This window comes from Pogona vitticeps, chromosome 1, assembly GCF_051106095.1.
Source record: "Pogona vitticeps strain Pit_001003342236 chromosome 1, PviZW2.1, whole genome shotgun sequence".
NCBI lineage: Eukaryota > Metazoa > Chordata > Lepidosauria > Squamata > Agamidae > Pogona > Pogona vitticeps.
This window is the reverse complement of record NC_135783.1, coordinates 183,971,398-183,995,727: the sequence shown is the minus strand read 5'-3', so window position 1 is coordinate 183,995,727 and position 24,330 is coordinate 183,971,398. Positions and strand designations below refer to the sequence as shown.

Below are 24,330 nucleotides of genomic sequence, written 5' to 3'. Positions count from 1 at the left end.
CACTGTGCCTCTTTGACAGGGGCTGGACTTCATGATCCATAGAGTCGCTCCCAGCTCTGCAGTTCTAAGAATATTATATTATTGAACTGCTGGATAACTTCATAGCTTAAATATCTGGCTGCAGAGAGCCAGAGGTTGGGAGTTTCAATCCCCACTGTGCCTCCTTGACGGGCTGGACTCGATTATCCATAGAATGCTTCCTAGCTCTTCAGTTCTACAGTTATGATGATGATGATCTGTTTGGGTTCAGCACAGCCAAGAGATCTCACCGCAACCCTCGTTCTCCTCCTTTAGCCGCCCACTTCGGTCTAGATGGGTGGGGTATAAATTTAATAAATAAATAAATAAATAAAATTTTAATCACTCTCCACATTGGAGCCATTCTGTTCAACAAATTATAAGGGAGCTCTCTCCATTGCAAGACAGTGACATTCCATGTCATCAGGATCCTCATCCACATTGAGAACAATCACATCAGTGCTCGTGTGAGTCTTTGCATTCCACTGATACCAATCAAGAAAAAAGCCCCCTTCCTCATAATGTTTTTGTAAATATCATCATCTTCACAATGAGCCTTCTCCAGAATTGGAATGCATCATACCAGTATGTTTCAATGCCTCTATTTCATAGCACCTTATCTTCTGAATAGCAATGTAGTGTTCCATTCTTTGATCCTAGGATGCACACCAGGAAAGTGGTTCCTCCAGTAATGGAGATGCCTTGGTTCTCCTCTATCATTACCACCTGTTTTTGGTTTTGAAGTCACCCAAATGGTCAGCCCCAGGCCTTGCTTGGCTCTGAGCAGTGAGATTTATTTATTTATTTATTTATTTTATATCCCGCCTATCTAGTCAATAGACCACTCTAGGCGGCTCACAACAGGGGTACAACAATAACTAAAAACGAATTTACAAAAAAGAAAACTTTCAACCATGAAATTATAAACTAAGAAAAAGAAAAAAGGAAAATCAGGATTAGCTAAGGGGGGGTGGGGGGAAGGCCTGCCGAAACATCATTGTCTTTAATTGCTTTTTAAAAATACCCAGCGAGGGGGCCGCGCGAATGTCCGGGGGAAGGTTGTTCCAGAGGCGAGGAGCCACCGCCGAGAAGGCCCGATTTCTTGTCTTCTCCTTCCGGGCCTCCCTCGGCGTTAGGCTCCTCAACCTCACCTCCTGGCTCGCGCGAGTGACACGGGTAGAACTTGGTGGTAGAAGGCGTTCCGCCAAATATCGAGGCCCTAAACCATTTAGGGCTTTGTACGTGAGCATCAACACCTTGAAGTCGATGCGGAATCAGATGGGCAGCCAGTGCAATGCAGCCAGAGTGGGCGAGATATGTTGGAATTTTCTCACCCCACTAAGGAGTCTGGCCGCCGCGTTCTGCACCACCTGAAGTACTTCAGCACCATGCTGAGGGGCTTATGCCTAATCCTACCAAGTCTTCACATCTGGCATTGGGTATTTTATCTTCTCCGTCAGAACAGAAAGGCTGTTGGTCACGTTGGTCGTAAGAAACTTCCAGCAAGTTTGGTCTCACTGTCAACTCCAAAACTGTTATGTTCTGACCTATTCACAGCATTTTGTCTCACGTTCTGCATCACTGACTGGGCTCAAACCAAACATGCTACTGCTATCATTCAGAAGCACCTGCACCTAAGAACTTTTGAAATCAGCCATCAACACTGAAATCTTCACATTGGCCATCCTCTACTATCTTTGCCTTTCGCTACTTTGGATTCTGACTGTTCAAAATCCCCTTTGCATTTCAGTGTGTCTCCCACCTATCAGCGTCAACAGCATAAACCATCAGCAGACACTTTGGTCCTGACTGACTTTCATTCTAAAGTTTCTGAAAAGAAGAAATCTTCCAAAGACTCTGAGAAATGTTCTTCTAGGGCACATCAGTCTACAGCATTCTCTGATGAATATCTTCACAAGGACCTGTATCATCCTACTGACAAGTTGGACCCGCTCCATGATAAGATCAACAAGGACTTACCTTCTCCAGTACAACTTGCAGTGTTACCTTCCCTTCTTGGTTTTGTCAAGGAGGCTTGGAACAAACCTTCCACAGCACAGCTGACTTGTAGAAGAGTTGGGAATCTTTATAGAATTTATGATAAAGACCCTGCATTTCTCTCTAAACACCCACAGCCAAATATCATTATAGTGGAAGCCACTCATACCAAATCTGTGGGCCATTATGCCACTATGCCCCATAATAGGAAGGGTTATAAGATGGAGTCCCTCAGATGCTGTCTATACTCCACCACTTCCTTAGCCATCCACATACAAACTTTCAAGGCATGATTATCACTGGGGAAAAATATACCCCATGCTTGACAGCCTTCCTGAGGATGACAAACATAGGACTTTGAAATATCTTAAAGAAACATTAACCTCTGAGACTCAACAGGTGAGGTTGGCTGGTTATTCCACAGACTATGCTGTGAAACATCTTTCTCAAGCCATTGCCCTAAGGAAATATTTATGGCTTCACGCAGCTGGTCTTATAGAAGACATTAGGGTGAGGATTTAGGATCTTCCCATTTATAGGAATGGCCTCTTCAATCACAAGCCACATGATGTAATGGATAACCTCCACAAAAAAACACACAACAGCTAAACAAATTAGATTTACTTTGCTAGATCATCAGTGTCAATACAATCCTCTCTGGAGGTGCCTACAGTCTTCATAATCCTTCTCCAGACCTCAATTTTATTTCCATATAGATTTTAACCGTATATTTGTATATTCCATTGTATCTAGTACTACTTTATAGATTAATTATATTAGGCCTTTTGTGGCTGGAGTGCAGCAAGTAATGTATTGTTCAGTCAGCATAAGTATTGGGTTTCAGACATCCAAGTATTGGGTTTCAGACATCCCACAAAGTGCCCCCCCCAGGAAAGTGCCCTTTAGCAGCTGGCTTTGGTAAACCCAATCTTCACCCAGCTTGGAGGCATTGTAGAAGAGAGTTAGAACAAACTTCTCTGTGATTTTTGATGCCAATACAGTACTGAGCTGGTTTATAGCCAAACAAATCAAATATTGCTAAAAATTCATTGTACAAATACAAATCAATGAATTACAGTGGTTTTTGAATGAATTTTGTCATTCATTTTTAAGTTCTTGCCTATTTCTAATCTTGATAATAAAATAATGGGTGGTACTAAATTGGCATCAAGGGAAGGATTGAGGGTGCTAAAGTGCTTTATTTTACTCCCCCTTCATTTATGAATGGTGAAAGAGTTTGTAATTTTCTTGAAATCTGAGGGGCTCAACACAATACAAAGATGTGTTTTTCCTGCTGATTTAGATAATAATTTCATTTGGGCCCATTTTCCATCTTGACAATTATTTATAAACAAATAATAATATGTGCCAAAGCTGATAAGTCGCATTATATTTTACTATGCTGGATATGCTGAGGCCTCCTTTTTCATTTTCTTGATATACCAATGCTTTTGTGATTCTGGGGGTTTTACTTAGAAAAAATAATTTATTAATACTTTTTTGCCAATTTAGTGAGGTTTTTAGTGGGAGAATAGTTGGAGTCATTCGCAATAAAAATGCTGGATTTGGAAGCATGTTCATTTAAATATGAATGCTTCCTTGGTTCAGTTTTTCTGATTTTGCTTTTTTTTGCAGAAAATCAATCAAGTGTAGAGCGACTCTCTAGCAATACCTTGAATGTGGATCTGGATAATGCATCTTCTGTAGAAGACTATGAAAATAATTCAAAAGCACATAATAGTCCATTTCCAATCCATGGATATGTGACGAGAAGAAAGAAACAAGACATGCTCTGCAAATCAATTATGCCAACTGATTTTGACACAAAAACAGATCAGAAAATCACATTGCATTGTAGAACAGATATAGTCAGCACAACCAGTGAGATATGTAATGAAATAGCCCCAAATGGTGTTCCACCTATTGAATCATGTTTCCAGCCTAGCAATGAGACTGCTCAAACAGGCAAAGTAACTTTTTCAAATGATCAAACATCAGAAGAAACAGTATATGATACTGATATGGAACTGACTGCTAGTGAACTGGGTGAAATACTCATCATCAAATCAAAAGGGAGAGAAAGGAATACTAATATAATTAAAGACAGTAAAAAGTCAACAGATTTGAAGGAAATGAAATATTCAAATACAGAAAAACAGATTAAAGATAATTTTAAATGTAACAAAAAAGATGATAAAAATATTCAAAAAAATGGAAAGGTCAAAAAGACCAGAAGCACTGCATATAAAAAAAATCTACCACCAAAAAAGCAGTTGTCCCAAAGAAAAACATTTCAAGGTGAAAAATTGAAGAATACCAGTCCACATAGTTTTGGAAAGAATGTCAGGAACAGTAACAAAAATGACAGACAGATTCATGAAGTAAATCTAGAAAACCAAAAGCAAACTACAAACATTTTACAAACAGAAAATGTGAAAGACACCATTTTTGAAACAGTCAAAAATTTGGACAACCAGGCTCCAGAACATGACTTTAGTGCATCTAGCAGTGACGACTTATTAAAAATCTTTTCTGCTGAAAGCTTACCTCTGAAAGAGAGAGAGATCTCTGAAGTAATAGTCACAAAACAGCATTCATATGCAAAGACAGAGAGTGAAAAGACCAATGCAAAGAATAGATACAATAAAGAAATCATTTGTAACTACAATATAACAGAGAAATCTACTTATGTGGTCGATGTTCCAATGGCAGATCAAAGTAATACAGAGAGATGTCACAAAGAGTTGTCACGAAGTGATAAAAGGAGAATATTTGCAAAAGCTAGCCGGAAGACACATATTATATACCCAAACTCTCATCATCAGAAAAAAACGTTTGTGAGAAAAGAATTACAAGATGAAAACATTCCACCAACTGATAGCCACATGACAACTGAAAACAAGCGAAGAACTTTTAATGATCAGAATGTTCGAGCTTCGTGCCCCCAACAGGAAATTGAATTTTGTGATGAAATATTCCCTCCAAAGATTCATTATATATCCAAGCCAAACAGAAAGACCTATGTTGTTTCTTCATGTCATCAAAATAAAAACATAGAAAATATTTCTGAAAGTACTGAAGCAACCACTGAATTCTGTAAAGTTCCAAAACACATTTCCATTCTGAAAAGCCCTGAAGTTTTACAAAGACATCATGAAAAAAAGATATGTGCTTCTATACAGAAGGGAGACATCGTTTGTGAAGAGTCTCACAACAAGACACCAGTATCAGACTTTGGTATGTATTCCCTTCATTTGGATGGGTATGGAGCAATTCACTTTTGCCCAGAACATGGACCCCATCCCTAAATTATATTATTGTCTTCAAATACAAGAAGGGGGGGGCGTTTTAACTGTTTGAAAGTGAGGCTGACTTTATCGCAGTCCAATTGCTATAGCAAGCATCCACAAATGCTGTACCTCCCCACACCACTCATGGGAGGTACACGCCTGAGAGTGTTTGTTGTGTACCCCTACCCCAGTCTTTCCATGCTGTTTGGCAAAGAGAGAGCTCTTCTATTCTCTCAGTACATTCTTCATACTCTCAATAGCTACCTGTTTCAATACTATCTATTCATTGTGGCTCCATCTGTTTCTCATGATCACCCTTTCTTCCTTAAACACACAGAGATGCACACTACAACTTTACTCTACTCCACCTTCCACTTCCTTCCAGCCCAGAATGGCATCATCAGGGAAGTCCTTTGAGTCTGCAAAAGTAGAAATGCTTATTCATTGTTTGTACTAAAGTACAAACAATGCACAATATAGGCTGCCACCAGTTCTAGCCTTTCTTTGCTTGCTTTAACTACACAAGCTTTTGGTGACCTTTTGGTGCTGAGTATCACAACCCACAACTGTCTAGATAGCTAAGTGATTTGAGTACCTAGCTACAGAGCCAAATTTTAGGAGTTCAATTCCCTCCTATGCCTCAGAGGAGAAGAGCCAGCCTGTTTTAGCTGGGGGGAAATGCACATTCTCAGAGCATCCCCATTCCAAAAAAAGGAATGTTACTCTATACCTAGACAGCATTAGAAATGGGGGGGGGGGAGGAATAGTACTCTACACCTAGACAATACAGTACTAGAAATGGTGACCATAACTAGAAATCAAGTTAAGAACACAGTTATTATTAACACAACGCACAGCCAGTCTCACTAGAATCTCAACTCCAACCATACTGGTCTCAGTTATAGACAATGGGGAGCAAATTGCCTCTTCTGCCCTGCAAATTGACTATTCTGGCAGCTCTGTGGTGAGCACAATCAGCCCACCTTTGATCACTTTGCCGGTAGTAGAATAAGATTGTTGGAGTGGGCTACGTCAACAGTTGTTAGGACACAAAAGAGGTATGGTAGGTACTGCAATTTGAGTGGGGAGACACCACCTTCCCTTTGTGCCTGCAATATGTCCCTCTTGTAGACTTCTGCTGCACCACAGTTTACAACAGTTTAATTTTGCCCCAACAGAGTAATCTGGATACTTTGCTAGACTTTGAAACTTTACCATGTACTAATACTACATTTGATAACAGCATTACTATGGTGAATTCTGTAAAATTAAAGGAGAAAGGTACATTGGTAAACATTGGGTAACGTGCTAACAAACTTTGAAACTTAGTAGCGCTTGTATCTTTGTGTCTAAACATGTCTCCCCTTCACAGTCTGGATAAGAATTGAAAGTCAATTTGATCAGTCCAATAATAAATTATACTTCTCAACTATCAATTATATCACTAGATGTGAATGGGAGGTAACTTTTGGAGTTTATTATAACTTCAGCAATGTTGAAGTTGCTCACACTGGGAATGTCATCTTCTTTTTACAAATCATGCCTTTCTGTCCAAACCTGGTAGCCAATTGTGATATAAATAATACCAAACAGCTTCAAGCAAATAGCTTCAAGATAATGGCAATGAACCAATTCTAGAATTTTAGTAGATTGCCTTTTAATGGATTTAGGCCTTAAAAAATTCAACTGAAATATATATTTATGTTCCTGTGCACCAATATGTTTGCCTCTAAAAGGTGTAGGCCAGAATCCTATTGGTGTTTGTGTAATGTCTGCATAACTTGCCACAGCTGATTTAGGATAACTGAGGAGGTGCCAGGCATGTCTTGATAGTGTACCTCATCAAATACTCAAATGTGCAACCGAGATGTGCTCCTGGCAGCTTGCTAATTATCTGTAATTATGCAGAACAATTACATGAACATCAGCAAAACTGCAGCCATAGTTATTTGATTAACTATATTTTCATCTCATTCTTCCTCAGAACTGCTGGATAACTCAGTGGTTTAGGTATCTGGCTGTGAAGCTAGAGACTGGGAGTTTCATTCCCCACTGGGCCTTCTTTACAGGTGTTGGATTCCATGATCCATATGGTCCCTTCCAGCTCTGCAGTTCTATGATTCTAAGAAGGCATACATAGTTGCATTTACCATTTTATTCTCCTGTGAGTCTAAAAGGTGGTAATGGTCTCAAGGCACCAAATATCATGATTGATCAGGATTAGAACTCGAATCTCTCCAGCAAAATTGACACTTTCTCAACTTCAGTAAAACATGTCTTAATAAAATGTTATTTAATTTCACTATTTATAATCAGTAATTCAAGTGTAGCTGTTTTCATAGGGAATAAACCTCTTCAAGAACTTACAAACATCAGTATACATTGTCTTCCTAATCCCAAGAAAGATTTAGAAGAAAACTCCACACCACCTATTAGACGCAGGCGAACAACAATTTGCTACAAAGAACCCAATATCAAGAGGTTAGTACTTAATACTCAGCTTCAAAGATGATTTTCTTCTTATTTTATTATACTGAAATATATGTCTAAATATGATTTATACCTCATTTGGCAATTATTTACATTTCATTTTGCAATCATTGTTTACTTTGTTGAGTAGTATGCTGCTCCAATGATTTCCATATGTATAACCAACCAGCAAAAACCATCTACACATTTTACTAATCTAACTTCATCTTCACAGAAAATCTAGGGATCTATAATTCTGTGAATGTTTTGTGACATCATGATAATGAAAATAGTTTCCCCAAGATGGAGCTCATCCATTACACTCTAGGAGTTCTGCAATTACTTTAAATGCAGAAAACTTAACTGCATGATTTCAAGTTTCAAATTAAATAAAGGATACTTACAGAGAAGGTGTGAAATAGGCATACGTTTGAGAAGGAATATACCCACAGATTTCTATCCAGCAATAGTGGAAAGGTCACTGTCTTCTCCTTGCAGGAGTAAAACCAACTTCACCAAACATCAGCATAGCTTTCTGTAATCACACAATACCAATGACTTCCTTAAATATATATAGGTTATTTGAGAGCTTTCTGTGAATCACAAGATCCCAAATTGAGTCCTGTTATCTCCTATGTCTTTGTCAGTTGCTGGACTAAATAGATTGAGTCTGATCCAACCCAACCTTAGAAATGCTATTTTAGATAACAATGCAGGGTGGACAACTTCCTCTCTGGGTGGACCAGGTGTGCACACTAGAGATGGGGGTAATCATATTCGTATACAAATACGAATACTCCCGGACAGGTGGACATAACAAGGGTCCAGCCTGGGGCCGGACCGTCTACTCACCTGCTTTTGCTTCAGGTTCCGTATCCCTTCCTATCAATCCAAAGCTTGCAGTCTGTGAGCCATTCTTCGACCTGGCAGCGAGGCTCGTCCTCCTGCCCCCTGCCAGGAGTGACTGCAGACTGCAAGCTCTGAAGCAATAGGAAGGGAGCGCGGAGCTCGCGGCAACAGCAGAAGGTGAGTGGACAGTCTGGCCCCAGGGGGCTGGACCCTCATTATGTCCACCTGTGCGGGGGTATTCATCTTTGTATATGAATACGAATACCCCCATCTCTAGTGCACACTCCTTGAACGTAGAAAGTTGTCCCTGCTTTAATGCCCTGTTCCCAGAAATCTATATATTTTAATTGAAAAAGCCTCCGTCCAACCCTCTTATGGCTGCTGTGAGCAATTTCACCTTCTCCGAAATTGACTGACCTTTGACCTTTTGACTGACCTTTCCATCTGAAGCAACTGAGAGAAAGGCCCAAAGCATCACACACTTGCCTTCCACGTTCCCTAAGAATCACACAAGGAGGTACTGAGATGATGTTGCAATTACTAGAATGATGAATTAGGGGCCTTGGGGCTATATTTGGGCTCATTGGCTGCACTTCCATCACCCCTGAGGTCACGTTAACTTATTACTCCAAATGTTACTTTTAGCTTTATTTATATTTTTACGTAGTTCCCTTAGAAAAAACATAGTAGCTGGGGAAAAATGTGATGGCATAAATTGCAGCAGTTAATTGCCACTAGTTAATAATTTGCCATTTGTATTTCCTGTTGTGTGCCAAATCATGTGACTGGTGTATAATAAAGAATACAAGTACAGTAGTGACTTTTTAACTAGTGACAATTTGCTACTGTGATTTACATCATTGCGCCTACACTAGCAATAGGGTTCTGGACATTGTGTTAGTAATGCATCACTAAGAGGTAATAAATACTGAGCAACATTTTTGTTTTTATTTTAAAACCAATAGTAATACATTACCTTTTGAGTTAACATTTCCTAGCACTAGATCCAAAAAGGCTCTTCCAGTGTTCTTAACAATGTGTGAATAAAACCTAGAGACTTGAAGTTTCAAAGAGTTTCGGTTCTCTTCCATACTTCCCATTAGATATGAATAACTAATAACTTTGGTGACATGAGCAAATTTGCAATTTCAGGATTGACAGTGTACAGCTTCTATATACTGTATATTTGTTAGAAATGTGCCAATTACATTGTATGGATGAATACAGATCAGTTCCAACCTTAATGATGTACATGACTGCTTCATTTTTCTTTTACAGCAAACTGAGGAGAGGAGATGAATTCACAGATAAAGGTTTTCTGAATTCTCCAGTTTTTAAAATAAAAAATAAGCAAAGTTTTAAAAGTAAATCAAGATTAATGTAAGAAGAGCACACTGAAATCCAACCAACTGTATAAATACCTGCTTCTTAAAGACATTATATAGTTTCTTCCTTATTCTGCACAATTTTACTATTTAAAAAATGGAGAAGGTTAGCAAAACTAAGATTACAGAGACAAATAAAATTATTAGGAACCTTTATCAGCATGTTTAAAGTTTTCACAACTACATAACATTTTTGTATTAAGACAATTGAATTAAGTGTTAGCTGTTGTATGCAAAATTGAAGCTTTTGCCCATCTTTTGAAAATGAATAATAAAAATTTAACATTGAAGTTTTCCATTTTTATTTGAGAGTATCAGTCATTCCAACTGCCCTAATGTATTCTTATTTACATCTGTTGTGAATCAAATACAGGCCTGCATAACAAGAAAGGACAAATGAGGGGAAAAAGTCATTTTCTCTTTAATAGTTGTGTTAGAACATTTGTTGTTAACCTTTTGACCTTCAAATGTTTTGGATTTCAACTCCCAGAATCTCTTATTATTGGCTATACTGGCTATGGCTTCTGAAAGTTGAAATCCAAAATCAGAAAGCTAAACATTGAAAATGATTGGTGTAGAAATTAAAATAGTGGTGGATGCAGCTTGTCAAGCAGAGAGACAAATGATGCATTTTCTGACATTCTCACTTCAGTAAAATCATTTCAAATATTGGAGCTTGTTTTTGTCTTCATAGATGCAATACAGCAACAGCTATCACCACTTTTGTTTTCAAGGCAAGCCATCGAGCTGTAAAGATCTCCAAGGCATGTCACTCAGCCACAGAGATCCATACTCAGAGCCCCCCCCCCCTCCAGAAGACCTTTGTAACTAAAAACTATGCATTAAAACAGTATGAAAACATTATAGGAAGTGAGGAGTGTTGACTTTCATTTCATCTAATTACTTGTTACTGTATATTTAACTGATTAAGATTTATTTATTTAAAATATTTATACCCTGCCCTTCTCCTTAAGATAACCCAAGGCATCTTACAATAGACTGGGAAGAGGAAGGGGAAGGAAACTGCAGCAGTGTCCCTCTTAGGCAGCCAGTTACTGAGAAAAAGTCTGCCTCAAGATGTAAGTTTGTCTGCTTATTGAAGGACAATGAACAAGCCACCTCTGTAGGAGGAAGTTCCATACCTTGGGAGCAGTGGCTGAAAATGTCTCTTTCATGTCATCATCAGGCATAGCTGGGAGGGTGATGAGATGAGATGCAGTCTTTCAGACAACTTGGACCAAAGTCATTTAGGATTTTAGAGATCAAAACCCACACTTTGAATTAAACCTAAAAACAGACAGTAGAACTGTTGTAAGAGAGGAGTTAGTCAGGAACATTCACAAGTAGAGATGGGGGTATTTGTATTTGTATACAAATATGAATACCCCTACACAGGTAGACATAACGAGGGTCCAGTCCCATGGGGCCAGCCGGTCCACTCACAATTCTGCCACTGCTGCGCCCTCTGTGATCCTTCCAATGTCTCTGGAGATCACGATCTGTGAGCCACTCTTCGACCTGGCAGAGAGGCTTGTTGTCCCACCTCCTCCCAGCAGTGGCGAGCCAATCGCTGTCTCCGGAGCCATTGGAAGGATCGTGGAGGTCACAGCAGTGGCAGAATTTTGAGTGGACCCTTTTTATCACCACCTGTGCAGGTGATGATAACCTGACCAGGATGTTATCACCACCTGCGCCTGTGCAGGTGGTGATAACATCTCTATTCACAATGCAGTATGCATATGAATGCATGATCATCTAAGAGGAAGTTCTATCAAACTAATATGCTGGGTTGCTTGCATGTCCCCCTTTTCTGACCAATGAGCTGACCTTTTCTCTTGGTGGGCAAAGATGCCCCCTCCCCTGCTTCTTCAGGTTTATTGGCCTTTATTTAGGAGTTTGTTTTCTCTCCTTCCAACTGGGACACCTAAGGGCATGAATGCTCTAGATCAGCTCGTCCCATGTCCACCATTTCTCCCTCAACCATGTGGGCTGAGAGGAGCCAAATTTGTTTTTTTCTTTTTCTCTTTTCATTCCTGATACAAAGTTTCTCAGGCCTGTACTATACTGAAGTCTACAAACAGCAGAGAGCAAAACTATTTTTCCTTATTACTTTAAAGCAGTGTCAGAGTAATTATTTGAGCTGGGAACTTGCTGTTTAATGCTGACTCCTAGGTTATTGACCTTCAATTTTGCAGTTAAGGGAATTAAAGGTATTCCTGCTGTTAATACTATGAGCCCAGACCCTGGTAGTCACAAGCAGAAAAACTGATTTTAGCAAGTATTTTGGGGTTTTTTGGGTTGAAGTTTAAGGGTTGTGTTGTCCCACCCACCCCCCAAACTAAGTGCATTACAGTACCTGCTAAAGAAACAGAGCTGCAATTTTGTTTTGCTCAGAAATAGAAGGATGGATGCTAACCGTGATAACTCAGAAAAGCTGCCTAAATTGATAGAAAATAATTTTTCATTATGGAGGGAGGTCAGAAACTCACCTGAAAGCCCAAGACATATACAATTGCTTAATGCAAGCCTCCCATACTGAGGCAGCTGTGTTAAATGCTTTGTGAAAGAAGGACTGCACTGCTCAAAGTGATCTTTAAAAGCTTTCCTGGTGACCAAAAGTGCAAAACTGCCATGTTGCATTGTGCAAGATTGCCATGTTGCAAAAACTGCACTCGTTAGCTCCAGAGGTTCTTACCAAATACTCACCTGAGCTGAGGAGTAAGAGTTCAGACACAAACTAGGATTTCAAAGTTTTATTCTGCAGAACACAAGAACTCACAGGAGCTAATTAATGTTCAAAGATATCTTTGAACATTCACTCCTGTGAGTTCTCGTGTGGAGTTCTCGTGTGGAACTCCTGTGAGTTCTCGTGTGGAGTTTTCGTGTGGAACTCCTGTGAGTTCTCGTGTGCTAACGAGTGCAGTTTTTGCAACATGGCAATCTTGCACAATGCAACATGGCAGTTTTGCATTTTTGGTCACCAGAGAAACTTTTAAAGATCATTTTGAGCAGTGCAGTCCTTCTTTAAATATAGCTTGAATACAAATGTATTCCTTTGAATACAAATGTCATCCCTTTAAATATAGCTTGAATACAAATGTAAATAAGCATGACCAGGACAACACGCAACACCAGATCAACAAAAATAAGTTATTTCTTAATCATACTATAATCAGCAACATCCCTGAGCAAAGGTTACACTAAGGCTACCATGTATGCGAGTAAATCATCCAAGATGGGATATTTTTGACTACGTAAAACTACTTGTTTATAATATTTCCCTCTTAAAAGTCTTTTCTACTAAAATCTTAGTGACTTCTGTAATACTTTCGAGCCTGTATTGTACTGAAGTCTACAAACAGAGGATAAAACTTTCCCCCTTTTTTTCCTTTAAAGCAGTGTCTAATTATTTGAGCTGGTGAATGCAGTGAAGTGTGTGTGCGTGTGTGCGTGTGTGCGTGTGTGTGTGTGTGTTTGGGAATGTGCTGTTTAATTCCATTTCCTAGGTTACTGGCCTTCCATTGTGGAATTAAGTGAATTACAGGTGCACAGATCACTACCCCGAATTCTGTGCCACTTCTTTATTAATACACCACTTAAAGCCAAAGGTTAGGAATTTGATTTCTCCAGGGTGCCTCCTATGAGTAGAGCCATCCTTTGTGGCCTTGGGCAAGCTGCACAGTCCCAGGGCACCCGCAGAAGAAGGGAGTAGGAAACCACTTCTGAGTACTCTCTACCTTGAAAACCTTGGAAAGGGTCGAAATAACTCAGAATTGATTTGATGACATATCATCATCATCATCATCATCATCATCATCATCATTGCTGTTGGTGTTAGAAACAGGAGGCGGGGCAGCTTCTGTCCTGAACTGCTTCTTGACTCATTGCCTTCAATTCACCTGAAGCATCGCCCGGTGGCTACTGAAAGCTTTTCCAGATGAGGCCGACGCCAGCTTTTCTTGTCAGAAAGTTCTGAACTTCTTGTCTTCTGTTGCACTGAGCGACGACGGAGCGCGTGTAGTGGACTATTGAGCTGGGGCTTGACAGCCCCAAGTTCAAGTCTCCACCAAGCCATGGACCTCACCAGGAGGTGAGGTTTAGCCAGTCCTTCTCTGGCAGCCTCACACCGCTGGCAGGATAGTGGCGAGCATACGGTAGGGGAGAGAGTCGCGGGTGCCCGGGTGCACTGAGGGGAAGACAGTCTATCTCCCCCCCCCCGTTCCAAGCGCCAGGATGGCGAGGGGCCCCCCTGGAAGCCCGTTGGACTGAGCGCCCGAGAAAGCCTTGGCAGCCCGGCTGCCGCCTCTGTTCTCCTTGGGCCGGCCGTGAAATTGGCGGGCACTTCCCTCCCGCCGCCTTCCCTGGCTCCAAGGCAGGAGGAGGCGGAGGCGGAGGCGGCGACGCTGACAGGCGAAAGGCCCGCCTCGCGTTTTTTATTATCGCTGGAGGTCCCTGCTCGGGCCGTCAGTGCCTCCTTTTCCCGGAGGCTCTGGGGGGTGTCCTCTTGCCGAGGCTGTCTTTTCCGCCGCTCGCCCACCATGTCTCTCCCGCCACGAGCAGGCAAGGCTCCCGACGAGCTGGTTTTCTACGTGAATGGCAAAAGGGTGAGTGGGAGAGGCGAGGAAGTGTGGTGAAGGGAGGAGGCTTTCCGCGCTCCCCGTGGGACCCAAGGAAGAAGGGGGAGGCTCCCCTGTACTTCTCGGGAGAAGAGCCTCCGAAGGAGCCCAGCGCCCCAACGGCCGAGGCTCCCAGCCCTAACCCGAGGGGACGCCCGCCTTCTGCACCCTCCAGGTGCTTCGTGCAACCGGGAGAGGGCGCGAGGTCCCGGGGACTCAAGGGCATTGCCGCTCGGATTGGCAAAGCCGCGGACGTTGTGGTTTCGGTTTCAAGCGTGCACTTTTGCTGAGGAATCAAGCCCCCTGACTCCAGGAGAGTTGTTACTGGGGTCGTATAAAATTACCAGCATTAGTCTGCGTGACTCCTTAAGAAAACTAATCTGAGTAGAATTGCAAGTAGTCACTTGCCTTTGAAGACGTCGTCTCTTCTTTTACGATCTGTTTGAATCAACAAATGAGTGCCAGCGTTCTTGCTGTTATTTACCCTCTGTAAACATTCTTCTGTGTTTGTTCATCATATGTTCAGTCTCCAGCTAGCTCTGGCTTCCTGAAAGTACTGGGATCTCAGCTAGATTAGAAAAAGCATGTTTTGAGGATCAGAGCTTGGAAAAGTTACGGGGGGGGGGGGGGCTGTATCCTCAGCCAGTATCCTGGGCAGCATGATCAAAACGCCACACACTAGCTGCAGATTCAGGGAGCTGACATCCAAAAAAGTAACTTTTCTGAACTCTGCGGGGAAAAAGCAAAATTTGTTCTTTCAGGATGCAATTTAGGATTAGGAGTTCTGGGAAGGGGTGTTGAAGGAAGGACTGGACTAAAGCAGGAGAGTTGAGCATATTGGAGTACACCAGCAAGGAAATAGAAAAAAGGAACACTGGGAAGAAATTACATCCCCTAGATGAGGATTGGGAACGCGCTGCTGGCAGTCCCCAAGGGCCCAGAGTTAGGCCCCTGGTTATTGGGGGCAGCGGCTCCCACTCCAATATGCAAATTGAGAGGCAAATTAGCTTTAAAAAACTTCCCCTTGTGTCCTGTAAGGGGGCATAAGGGGCAAATTTGCCATCTTGAAAGGTCACAGCACTCCTGCCCCACCTCTTTTTAAAAAAAAAAAAATTAAAAAGCTATTAGATATCATAGGAGGACTTTTTTAAAAAGACACAATCATATCTGTAACAATTAGTTTTAAGTGTGTGTAATCAAGGGTATGGATGCAGCCCTCAGAAGTCCAGAGATTGGTGTATTTCTGGACATCTGGAAGTTGCCCCCTCTTGGGCAGGGTCTGTATTTAGTTGAGGATTCTCAGGTCACAGAATCATAGAACCATGGAGTTGAAAGAGACCTGAAGGGTCATCAAGTCCAGCTCCTTGTGGAAGCAAAAACATCCACAGCTAAAGCATATCTGACAGATGGCTATTCAATTTCTGTTTAAAAGCTTCCAATGGAGAAAAGTCCACCATTTTGTGTGTTTGGCTATTCCATAGTTATTCAGCTCTTATTATCAGGACGTTCTTCCTTATGTTTAGCTGAAATCTCTTTCCTTGATACTGTACTCTTCTGCCCAGGCATTGATCAGATTCAGCTAAGCGTCAGCAAAACGGCTCCACTAAGTGCTTTCAAGCCATACTCAGGGCGTCACGCTATACTGTATAATTGTGAAGTAGCAACAAAAAAAAAAAAAACCGCCCTGGTAGAAAATAGTTATCTAAATTTGCCATTATTTTTCCTCATGGTGATTTAACTGATAATTTTCATTGCTAGTTGAGGTTTTCCTGAGCTCATCCAGGAAGATACATTTTTTTGTAGGCTGTGCTGATTGTGAGTGTCCAAAGTGATCCAGCAGGTCTGTAAAGAGATGAAACACGGGAACAGAAAATAAAATGTGTAATGGGAAAAGTCATGAGGTGGATTGCAAGAGGAACAGATCAATATCTGATATGCCTCAAGTAACTTCAGTAGCCAGAATGTTGCCTCATTGTTTATTTAAAGATTGTTCAAAGCTTTGATATATACGGTATATGGAGAATATCTGGTTCTCTAGGAAAGTTCTTCCTGCCCAGAGGCAGTGACAAATGTTGCCAAAGGATTAAGCCCTCTTAGAGAGATAATGACTTCAAATAATTAAGCCTTAATGCCAGGTACTTGAGGTTCTGTAATTTAGGCTTTTGTTCTCTACAAGAAGCCTGCAACAGAGAGACAGAGAGAGAGAGTTAGAGCATCCTGTCCAATTAGGGGTAATGCTCCATTTTCACCAGGAGATTATCTGCTTACACAAAAGTAGACCTTATGCAAGTAACAATATGGATAGGAATAAGGACCAGATTAAGATAGATTTTATATGGTTGTTGTGGGGTTTTTGGGCTGCTTGGCCGTATTCTGGAGGTTTTTCTTCCTCATGTTTCGCCAGTCTCTGTGGCCAGCATTTTCAGAGGACAGGAGCTAAAATTTTGTCTGTGTTCTGGTGTAATGTGTGGGATAGTTGAGTATTTGTAGCTGTGGGATCAGGATTTTTTTCCCCAGGAGATTGGGTATTTCCTGTAATCAGGGTGTCTTTTGTTGTGATAAGGGGGGGAGATGATCTGTCACTGTGATTGATGGGTGTTGTTGGCTGATCATTGCACACAAAAGACCAGCTAACTACACCCATCAATCACAGTGACAGATCAGCTCCCCACTTATCACAACAAAACATCCTGATCACAGGAAACACCCAGTCTCCTGAAAAGAACAAAACAAAAAGCCCTGATCCCACAGCTACAAATATTCAACAATCCCACACACTATACCAGGACCCAGAGAGAATTCTACTCCTGTCCTCTGAAGATGCCAGCCAAACCTCCAGAACACAGCCAAACAGCCCAAAAAACCCACAACAACCATTGGATCCCAGCAGTAAAAGCCTTCATGAACACATAGACTGTGACAGCCTCCTCTCACGTCACAAAGGAGCTGCCACGTCACACTCATTTTATTTCACGCTGCCACCAACCATTCCCCCATAAGACTCTTCAGACAAAAGTATGATTTTTAAAATGAAAACTTATGTTTATTGATAATAACAAAAGGAATGGTAAATCACTATAATAATTAAAATAAAAGGCAATCAGTAATAATAAAATACCCCCCCACACACTCTCTCTCTCAGACCTTCACTCTAATATATAGCACAGGACTACACAACATGTACAAGCCCTAACTCCCTAAGTCCCTATCCAGACCCTATCAAGTCCCTATCTGACTCACACCTCATTCACTCCCCCTTAAATACCCTAGCTCCACCCTCTTATGTCCTACCTCCCGTCACGCTATTGGCAGATGACAAACAACCATAGCAATGACGGGCAGATGACATCACCATTACTGTAACATTACCTCCCCCCTTATAAAAGTTGTTTTGTGGGGGGAAAGCTAAGGTGCTTTTCACCCCAAAACAACTGCACATAAAACACAACAATGCATACCACATTATAACACTTACCACAACCATATTAAACACATTTATGCATAACTATATGTTTAAAAATATACTTACATTGTAAATAAACAATTGCATATTTATATACCCAAATAATAATGCAATAACAATACATTTTATATTTTTACACTTAGTTATATTTTAAGAGTCCATGTTCGTTCAACCATCGTCGTCGGGTCTTCGGGATAAGGCATCAGCAACACAGTTCATTGTCCCTTTGACAACCTTAACCTCATAGTCCTGCAATATTAAAGCACGTTACTGTCCATGGATATGCAAATTTCAATGACAATTACAACTGTCCAGTCCTGTTCCGTCAGTCATTTGGCTTTCGAGGCAAGATTTGAGTCTCTTTTGCAAAGTCCAGGTTATCAGTGTCCAAAGCATGCTCTCTCTCGCAGTCATCAGCGCACCACCTCACCTCTCCAAGTCCATATTTCACAGCATTTGAAATGAAGGTGGACCCACAGTGGTAACCAGGTGTAATGAAGACTGGTCCAGATGTTACCGCCTCTTTCAGCTATACGACTGCTGGCACTCAGGAGTCCCTCTGACATCCACAGGCTCCTTCCTCCGCAACCTCTTCCGTCGTCTGGCGGTCATCGGCCACTCGGTTGACCCCGGGATGTCATCAGATGGATGTGTCATAGTGAAGCCAGCTCTCTTTCTGGCTTGCGGCCTCATCATCTCATTTGGGGAAAGGACAGGCAATTTCCTCTCCTCCACCTGACCATCTCTGGAGGCGTCCCTCTTTAAAGCCTCAGAGTGGATGCCTTTCTCCACCTCTACATATTGTCTCACAGATACATTCTCAACATTGTTTTCCCTATGGGGGAGAACACTATCATGGGTTACTCTGTATGGGGTTACAGCATGCGGGGGTGCATTTCCAGTAACAATTCTATGCAACACTCCCAGAGCTACACCAGGTTTGCTGGAGAAAACCTGTTGATACTTATTAACCAATGTTTTTAGATCACTCTGCTGTTTTATGGATAGGGCAGGGCTGATCTTCACCTCTTCTGGGTTGAACTTTGGCTGACCCCTCCCTTCCCAGAAGGGTAACTCATGTTCTCCTTTATCAGCTGCTTTCATTGTAAACAGCACAATTTTTTCTTCTCTACAATATGGCTAAAGGGCATTTACATGAACCATCTTCCTGCCAGGTGCTCATCTCCCTCACTAATGGAACTGAGGTCACCCATTTCATGAATAACAACTACATGGACCTTTCACCATCCCCTCTATTAACAGTTCAGTTGGAATGGTCCCACCAAACTGCTCCGTTAATTCATCACTCTGCTGATGATAAGGAGAAGTTTTCAAATGTTTTACTCCACAAATCTGCCACAATATCTCTATAAGTCTGGAGGCAAACGATGGTTCTATAATGTCTGCTTCAATACTTTTAACAGGTGTAGAGATTTCTGGAAAAGGGCACAGCTTAACCTCAGTCTGGTCACTGTTATGACTCTGGTTCTGGCACACATCAAATTTCTGATAGAAATTTCTACTCTGTTTTTCTATTTTAAGCCAGTAAAAATTCTGGGTTATTCTCAGTTTGGTCTTACGTATTTATACCCAAATGTGCAGTGAATATGTCTGCATGTCCCCTTCCCAAAATCATTGAACAATATTTATCTGGTTGAACTAACTGGCTTCTAATCTCAGGTCCCCCTTTTGAAATATTTATCAGTTTTTCTCTGTATAGCAACCCTTGTTTGATAATGAAACGTTCAGGGGATTCAGGTAATAATTCTTTGTCAGCCACTTTCTCAAAACAGACTTTTAAAGTGGGGTCTGCTAGCTGCTCTTGGGAAAATATACTTTTCTGAGGTATTTCTAGAGAAAATGCCTCAGCTTGGGGTATATTTCCATCTTTCTCTTGAAAATCAGTAACGTTTCTTTCTGCCTCAGTTTGTTCTGGTTGTGATCGTGTAACCACCAATGCACTCTTAACATGTTTTGAGAGATCTGTCCCTATAAGCACTGCTGCAGGGATTTGCGATGAAACTCCAACGCGCCAATTCCCTTGCCATCCCTGATAACGAATTAAAACTTCTGCTACAGGCAAAATCACTACCTCCTTCCCAATCCCTTTGATTGTCATATGCTGATTAGGAATTATGTGCTTCTGAGGTACTATATCAGAGTAACAAATGGTAACTTGGGAGCAAGTGTCTCTCAATGCTAAATAGTTTTGTTCAAATATTCCTATATTGTCTCCAGCTGATTCAAATAATTGAGAATCAGTTCTAATATATAAACAGTGTTTAATTTCAGCAATAGGAATATTATCATCATAACTTGAGATCTCTCCAATATATGTATCCATTTTAGAGAGCTCTGCTGACTCTGCTGTCATTTCCATGACAACCGGCTCTTCTCTAGGGGGAGCCATTTGACTATTCTGAATGCAATAAACAGACTTAGCCTTGTTTAAATTCATTTCCTGAGGTAAAATTTCTTTATTTTGTTTTGTTTTAGTACACTGGGAAGCAATATGGCCCCTCTCTTGGCAGTTGTAACAAATTCTTTCTCTCCATGAGCTTTTTCCAGCCATATTTTTTAGTTTTTCTTTTCCCTCCAAAATCTGGCTTTTGGCTTGGCCCTGTTCTGAAGACTTTCCACCAAAATGGCCGCCCACTTTCTGCTGGCTCTGAACTTGCCCTTTGGAATATTTAGGGTAGTCTTCCCATGTTTTCCTCAGTTTTTTTCCCTCAGAATACGAAGACCCTCTTATTTGTGAAATAAAATCTGCAATCTCAGCTGCTTGTCTAACATCTGAAGGTTTCTTCTCTTGGACCAGATATTTAATTTCACCATGGAGTAAGGAATAGAACTGTTCCAATCCTGTAATATTTTGTAATTGTTGAATTGTCTGTACACCCTCCTGTGTTAACCACTTGTCCAAACATTTAACTAAATTGAAACCAAGCTGTGTGTAAGACTCATCTGATTTCTTTGACAGCGATCTGAATTTCTTTATCAGGTGTTCTGCATTTATGCCAAATCTAGTAAAAACCATCTTTTTAAATTCTGAATAATTTTTACTTAGTTCGATTGGCATATCGGCGTAGACTTCAGCCATTTTCCCACTGATTAGAGACCTTAAAATTATCATTTTCTCTGACTCTCTAACAGAGAAATCTGCACATGCTCTTTCAAAAAGCGTAAGGAATGCTTCTGGACAGTCCCCCTGTTTATAAGAAGGGAATTTCTTTAAATCTGTTTTTGACAACTGTCCTTCCTCAGAGTTAGAATTTCTGTTGTTGTTGTTATTGTTCTGGTTCATTAATTCCAGCCTCCGAATCTCAAAAGACATACGCTGTTTCTCCAGTTCAAATTGTCTCTCTCTCTCTTTTTCCTCCTTTTCTAATTGCCTCATTCTGAATTCATGTTCCAACTCAAATTTTCTGAGGTCTGTTAAATGTTCCCTAGAGGATTCTTCCTCTTGCGCTGAGGAAAATCTTTCCTCTTCACCATTAACCTCATCACCTGAACTGTCAGCCATCTCTGCAGATCTCAGTTCAATTTCAGATTTCTTACTGCGAGTTAAGGGCATGTTAATCACAAAAAAGGCTCTGTTTTATTTCCAAGCCTCTGTTTAAATCACTTTTTTCCTTCCTGTGCTAAGGTCTGATATTTAGTTGCAGAGTACACCAGCTGGCCTAGCTGTGAGCTGGTAACTGTAACTCCACTTCTTTGGTGTCTTCTGCCCCTTATACTGGGCCCCTTGCCAAACTAAGGATACTTTATTAATCTGCCTTTGGCACCACTTTAATTTTAATACAGCTCTACCCACACTTAGGTTCTGCTGATTAAAATGGAGATCCCTCAGCTTTGCTGCCCTTGGTCTGTGTCCCCACAGAGTTTTCCTAACTCTGGACATGCTGACCAAACCATCACAGCCTCTGCTTTGGGGCACTCTCCCTCACAAAATGGACACCACAGAGCTCCTATCTCAGTTCTCCCACACTGAAGCTCAAGCGCCTCTCCACTAGATTTGCTCCCCTTGAGTCAAATCCTAGAGAGTTACCCACGCTCTTCACTTCAGGTGACCCTAACTGAAATTGCTCTGGTCACTTTGGCCAAGGCTTTACTGGACAACTCGTATCCCAACCGCTGGACACCAGTTTTATTGTGACAGCCTCCTCTCACGTCACAAAGGAGCTGCCATGTCACACTCACACTCACTTTATTTCATGCTGCCACCAACCATTCCCTCATAAGACTCTTCAGACAAAAGTATGATTTTTAAAATGAAAACTTATGTTTATTGATAATAACAAAAGGAATGGTAAATCATTATAATAATTAAAATAAAAGGCAATCAGTAATAATAAAATACCCCACACACACTCTCTCTCTCAGACCTTCACTCTAATATATAGCACAGGACTACACAACATGTGCAAGCCCTAAGTCCCTATCCAGACCCTATCAAGTCCCTATCTGACTCACACCTCATTCACTCCCCCTTAAATACCCTAGCTCCACCCTCTTATGTCCCACCTCCCGTCACGCTATTGGCAGATGACAAACAACCATAGCAATGACGGGCAGATGACATCACCGTTACTGTAACATAGACTTTATATGTTTCTATGTGTGTCCTTCTTTTGGGAAGATCCAAGACTTTGCAAGCTTTTCTTTGACTTAAGAACCAACTTAAGACCTGGCTCTTTAAGCAGGCCTTCCCTCCGGTCATTACTTGATTTTCTTTTCTATCCTAACTCCCATTTTGCTTTTCCATCTTGAATGCCACTGATAATTTTAATATTAATATTTAAATTGTCATTTTAATTGTTTATATATTGTTTTTCATATTTTTGATGTAAGCCACCCAGAGTAGACGTCGTCTAGATGGGCGGGATACAAATCAAATCAAATCAATCAATCAATCAATCAGTAAAATAAGTGACCTTGTTTTTGAACCTAACGCAGGCCATAAATCACTGCATGTGAGGTGTAACCAATACCCAATTTAGAAAAAAGTCTCTTAGAGCCAACGAGTATTTAGTATGTTTTACTTGTGTATCTTATTTCATCAAGCATTTCATTTTTTCCCATATGTCCAACAAAATGGACTTGTTCATGAAAGCTCACATTAAAATATAATAGTCTTTAAGGTGCCACCACATTTTTGCCATTTTTGTTTGGTTTTTTCTTTGAATTTTGCCAGATGACCTTGTTTTGTAGCCATTAATCTTTTCTAGTTTTTGGCTTTGCTTTTTTCTTTTAATAAATTACATATAATCCTTTCCAGTATTTGGGTGTGTATCTGCAGAGGAAATCCAAGTACTCTTTCTGGTGTCTGAAACCACTTTGCCAAACTAATGGGGTTTGAAGTCAGAAAGAATGTATCTGGGGTGGTGGCAGTGCTGGTGCATGTGTAAAGCCTTGGTGGACTTCACTTCTTAAAAGGCACAAATGCTGGGATAAGGGTTGCATGCCAAGAAATGGAGTAAAATGGCTCAGTACCTCCCCTCACCCCATGCTTGCTCTGAATTCCCCGCCTCAGGGTGAAAAGGGCCAAGAGTAGAAAGGCTATGGGAAAAAGAGGTGGGGCAGCTGGCTATCTTTCTAGTATTTTCCCGTATCCAGTATAGTTGCGCAAGTATTACAGTATTGGATAGTGCGTGTGACAGCACTAGTTTCATTTCTAAATGAGCATGTTCTTATTTTGAACCAGATAGTAGCAACTTTCATTTTGCTTACTAAAACACACTTAATGTTGTCACACGGTGACAGAGCACCTGTCTGATATTAGTCTGACAGAGCAAGTTGGATGGTCATCATCACATTGGCCTAGCTGGCCGTATCAAATACGGCATTTACTAAATATGGCTTTTTTGTCCAGTTGTGGAAGATTTGACGGGTGTATTTCAAGGAAGAAAGGGAGATATGTTTGTTTTCTTGCACTCGCTCATTATTACTATGCGCCTAATTCCTAAACATTGTGTTTTCACTCCCTGCTGTAGATAGTGGAGAAGAATGCAGATCCTGAACAGATGTTGCTGCCTTACTTGAGGAAGGGACGTATCCTTTTCTTGCTTGTGACAGAACAGAATCAATTTAGTCTTTTATCTCTCTCTCTCTCTCTCTCTCTCTCTCTCTCTCTCACACACACACACACACACACACACACACACACACACACACACACACACACAAACTACATGTGATATGAGACATCTGTAATTTGTCTGCTGATTTTTTTTCACTCTGAA

At 41.0% G+C, this 24,330-nt stretch overlaps 2 protein-coding genes across 3 annotated transcripts in view; both read left to right on the top strand.

Annotated features, from left to right (window-relative positions):
• The window catches only part of SGO2 (shugoshin 2), a 28,350-nt gene extending 18,154 nt beyond the window's left edge, over positions 1-10,196 (top strand). The window contains exons 6-8 of the mRNA XM_078386862.1: positions 3,652-5,253; positions 7,649-7,787; positions 9,903-10,196. Of these exons, the coding sequence (XP_078242988.1) occupies positions 3,652-5,253; positions 7,649-7,787; positions 9,903-10,008 (1,847 nt within the window). The 3' untranslated portion in view covers positions 10,009-10,196. The remainder of the gene's footprint in view (positions 1-3,651; positions 5,254-7,648; positions 7,788-9,902) is intronic.
• A 4,211-nt stretch (positions 10,197-14,407) lies between these two features.
• The window catches only part of LOC110089019 (aldehyde oxidase 1), an 82,279-nt gene continuing 72,356 nt past the window's right edge, over positions 14,408-24,330 (top strand). The window contains exons 1-2 of one of the 2 annotated variants that reach the window (XM_078379898.1): positions 14,408-14,613; positions 24,082-24,139. Coding sequence is in view for 1 of the 2 variants with exons in the window: in XM_072979043.2 (XP_072835144.2) it covers positions 14,548-14,613; positions 24,082-24,139 (124 nt within the window). In the remaining variant the exon portion in view is untranslated. The remainder of the gene's footprint in view (positions 14,614-24,081; positions 24,140-24,330) is intronic. The other variant, XM_072979043.2, reaches the window with a different exon arrangement.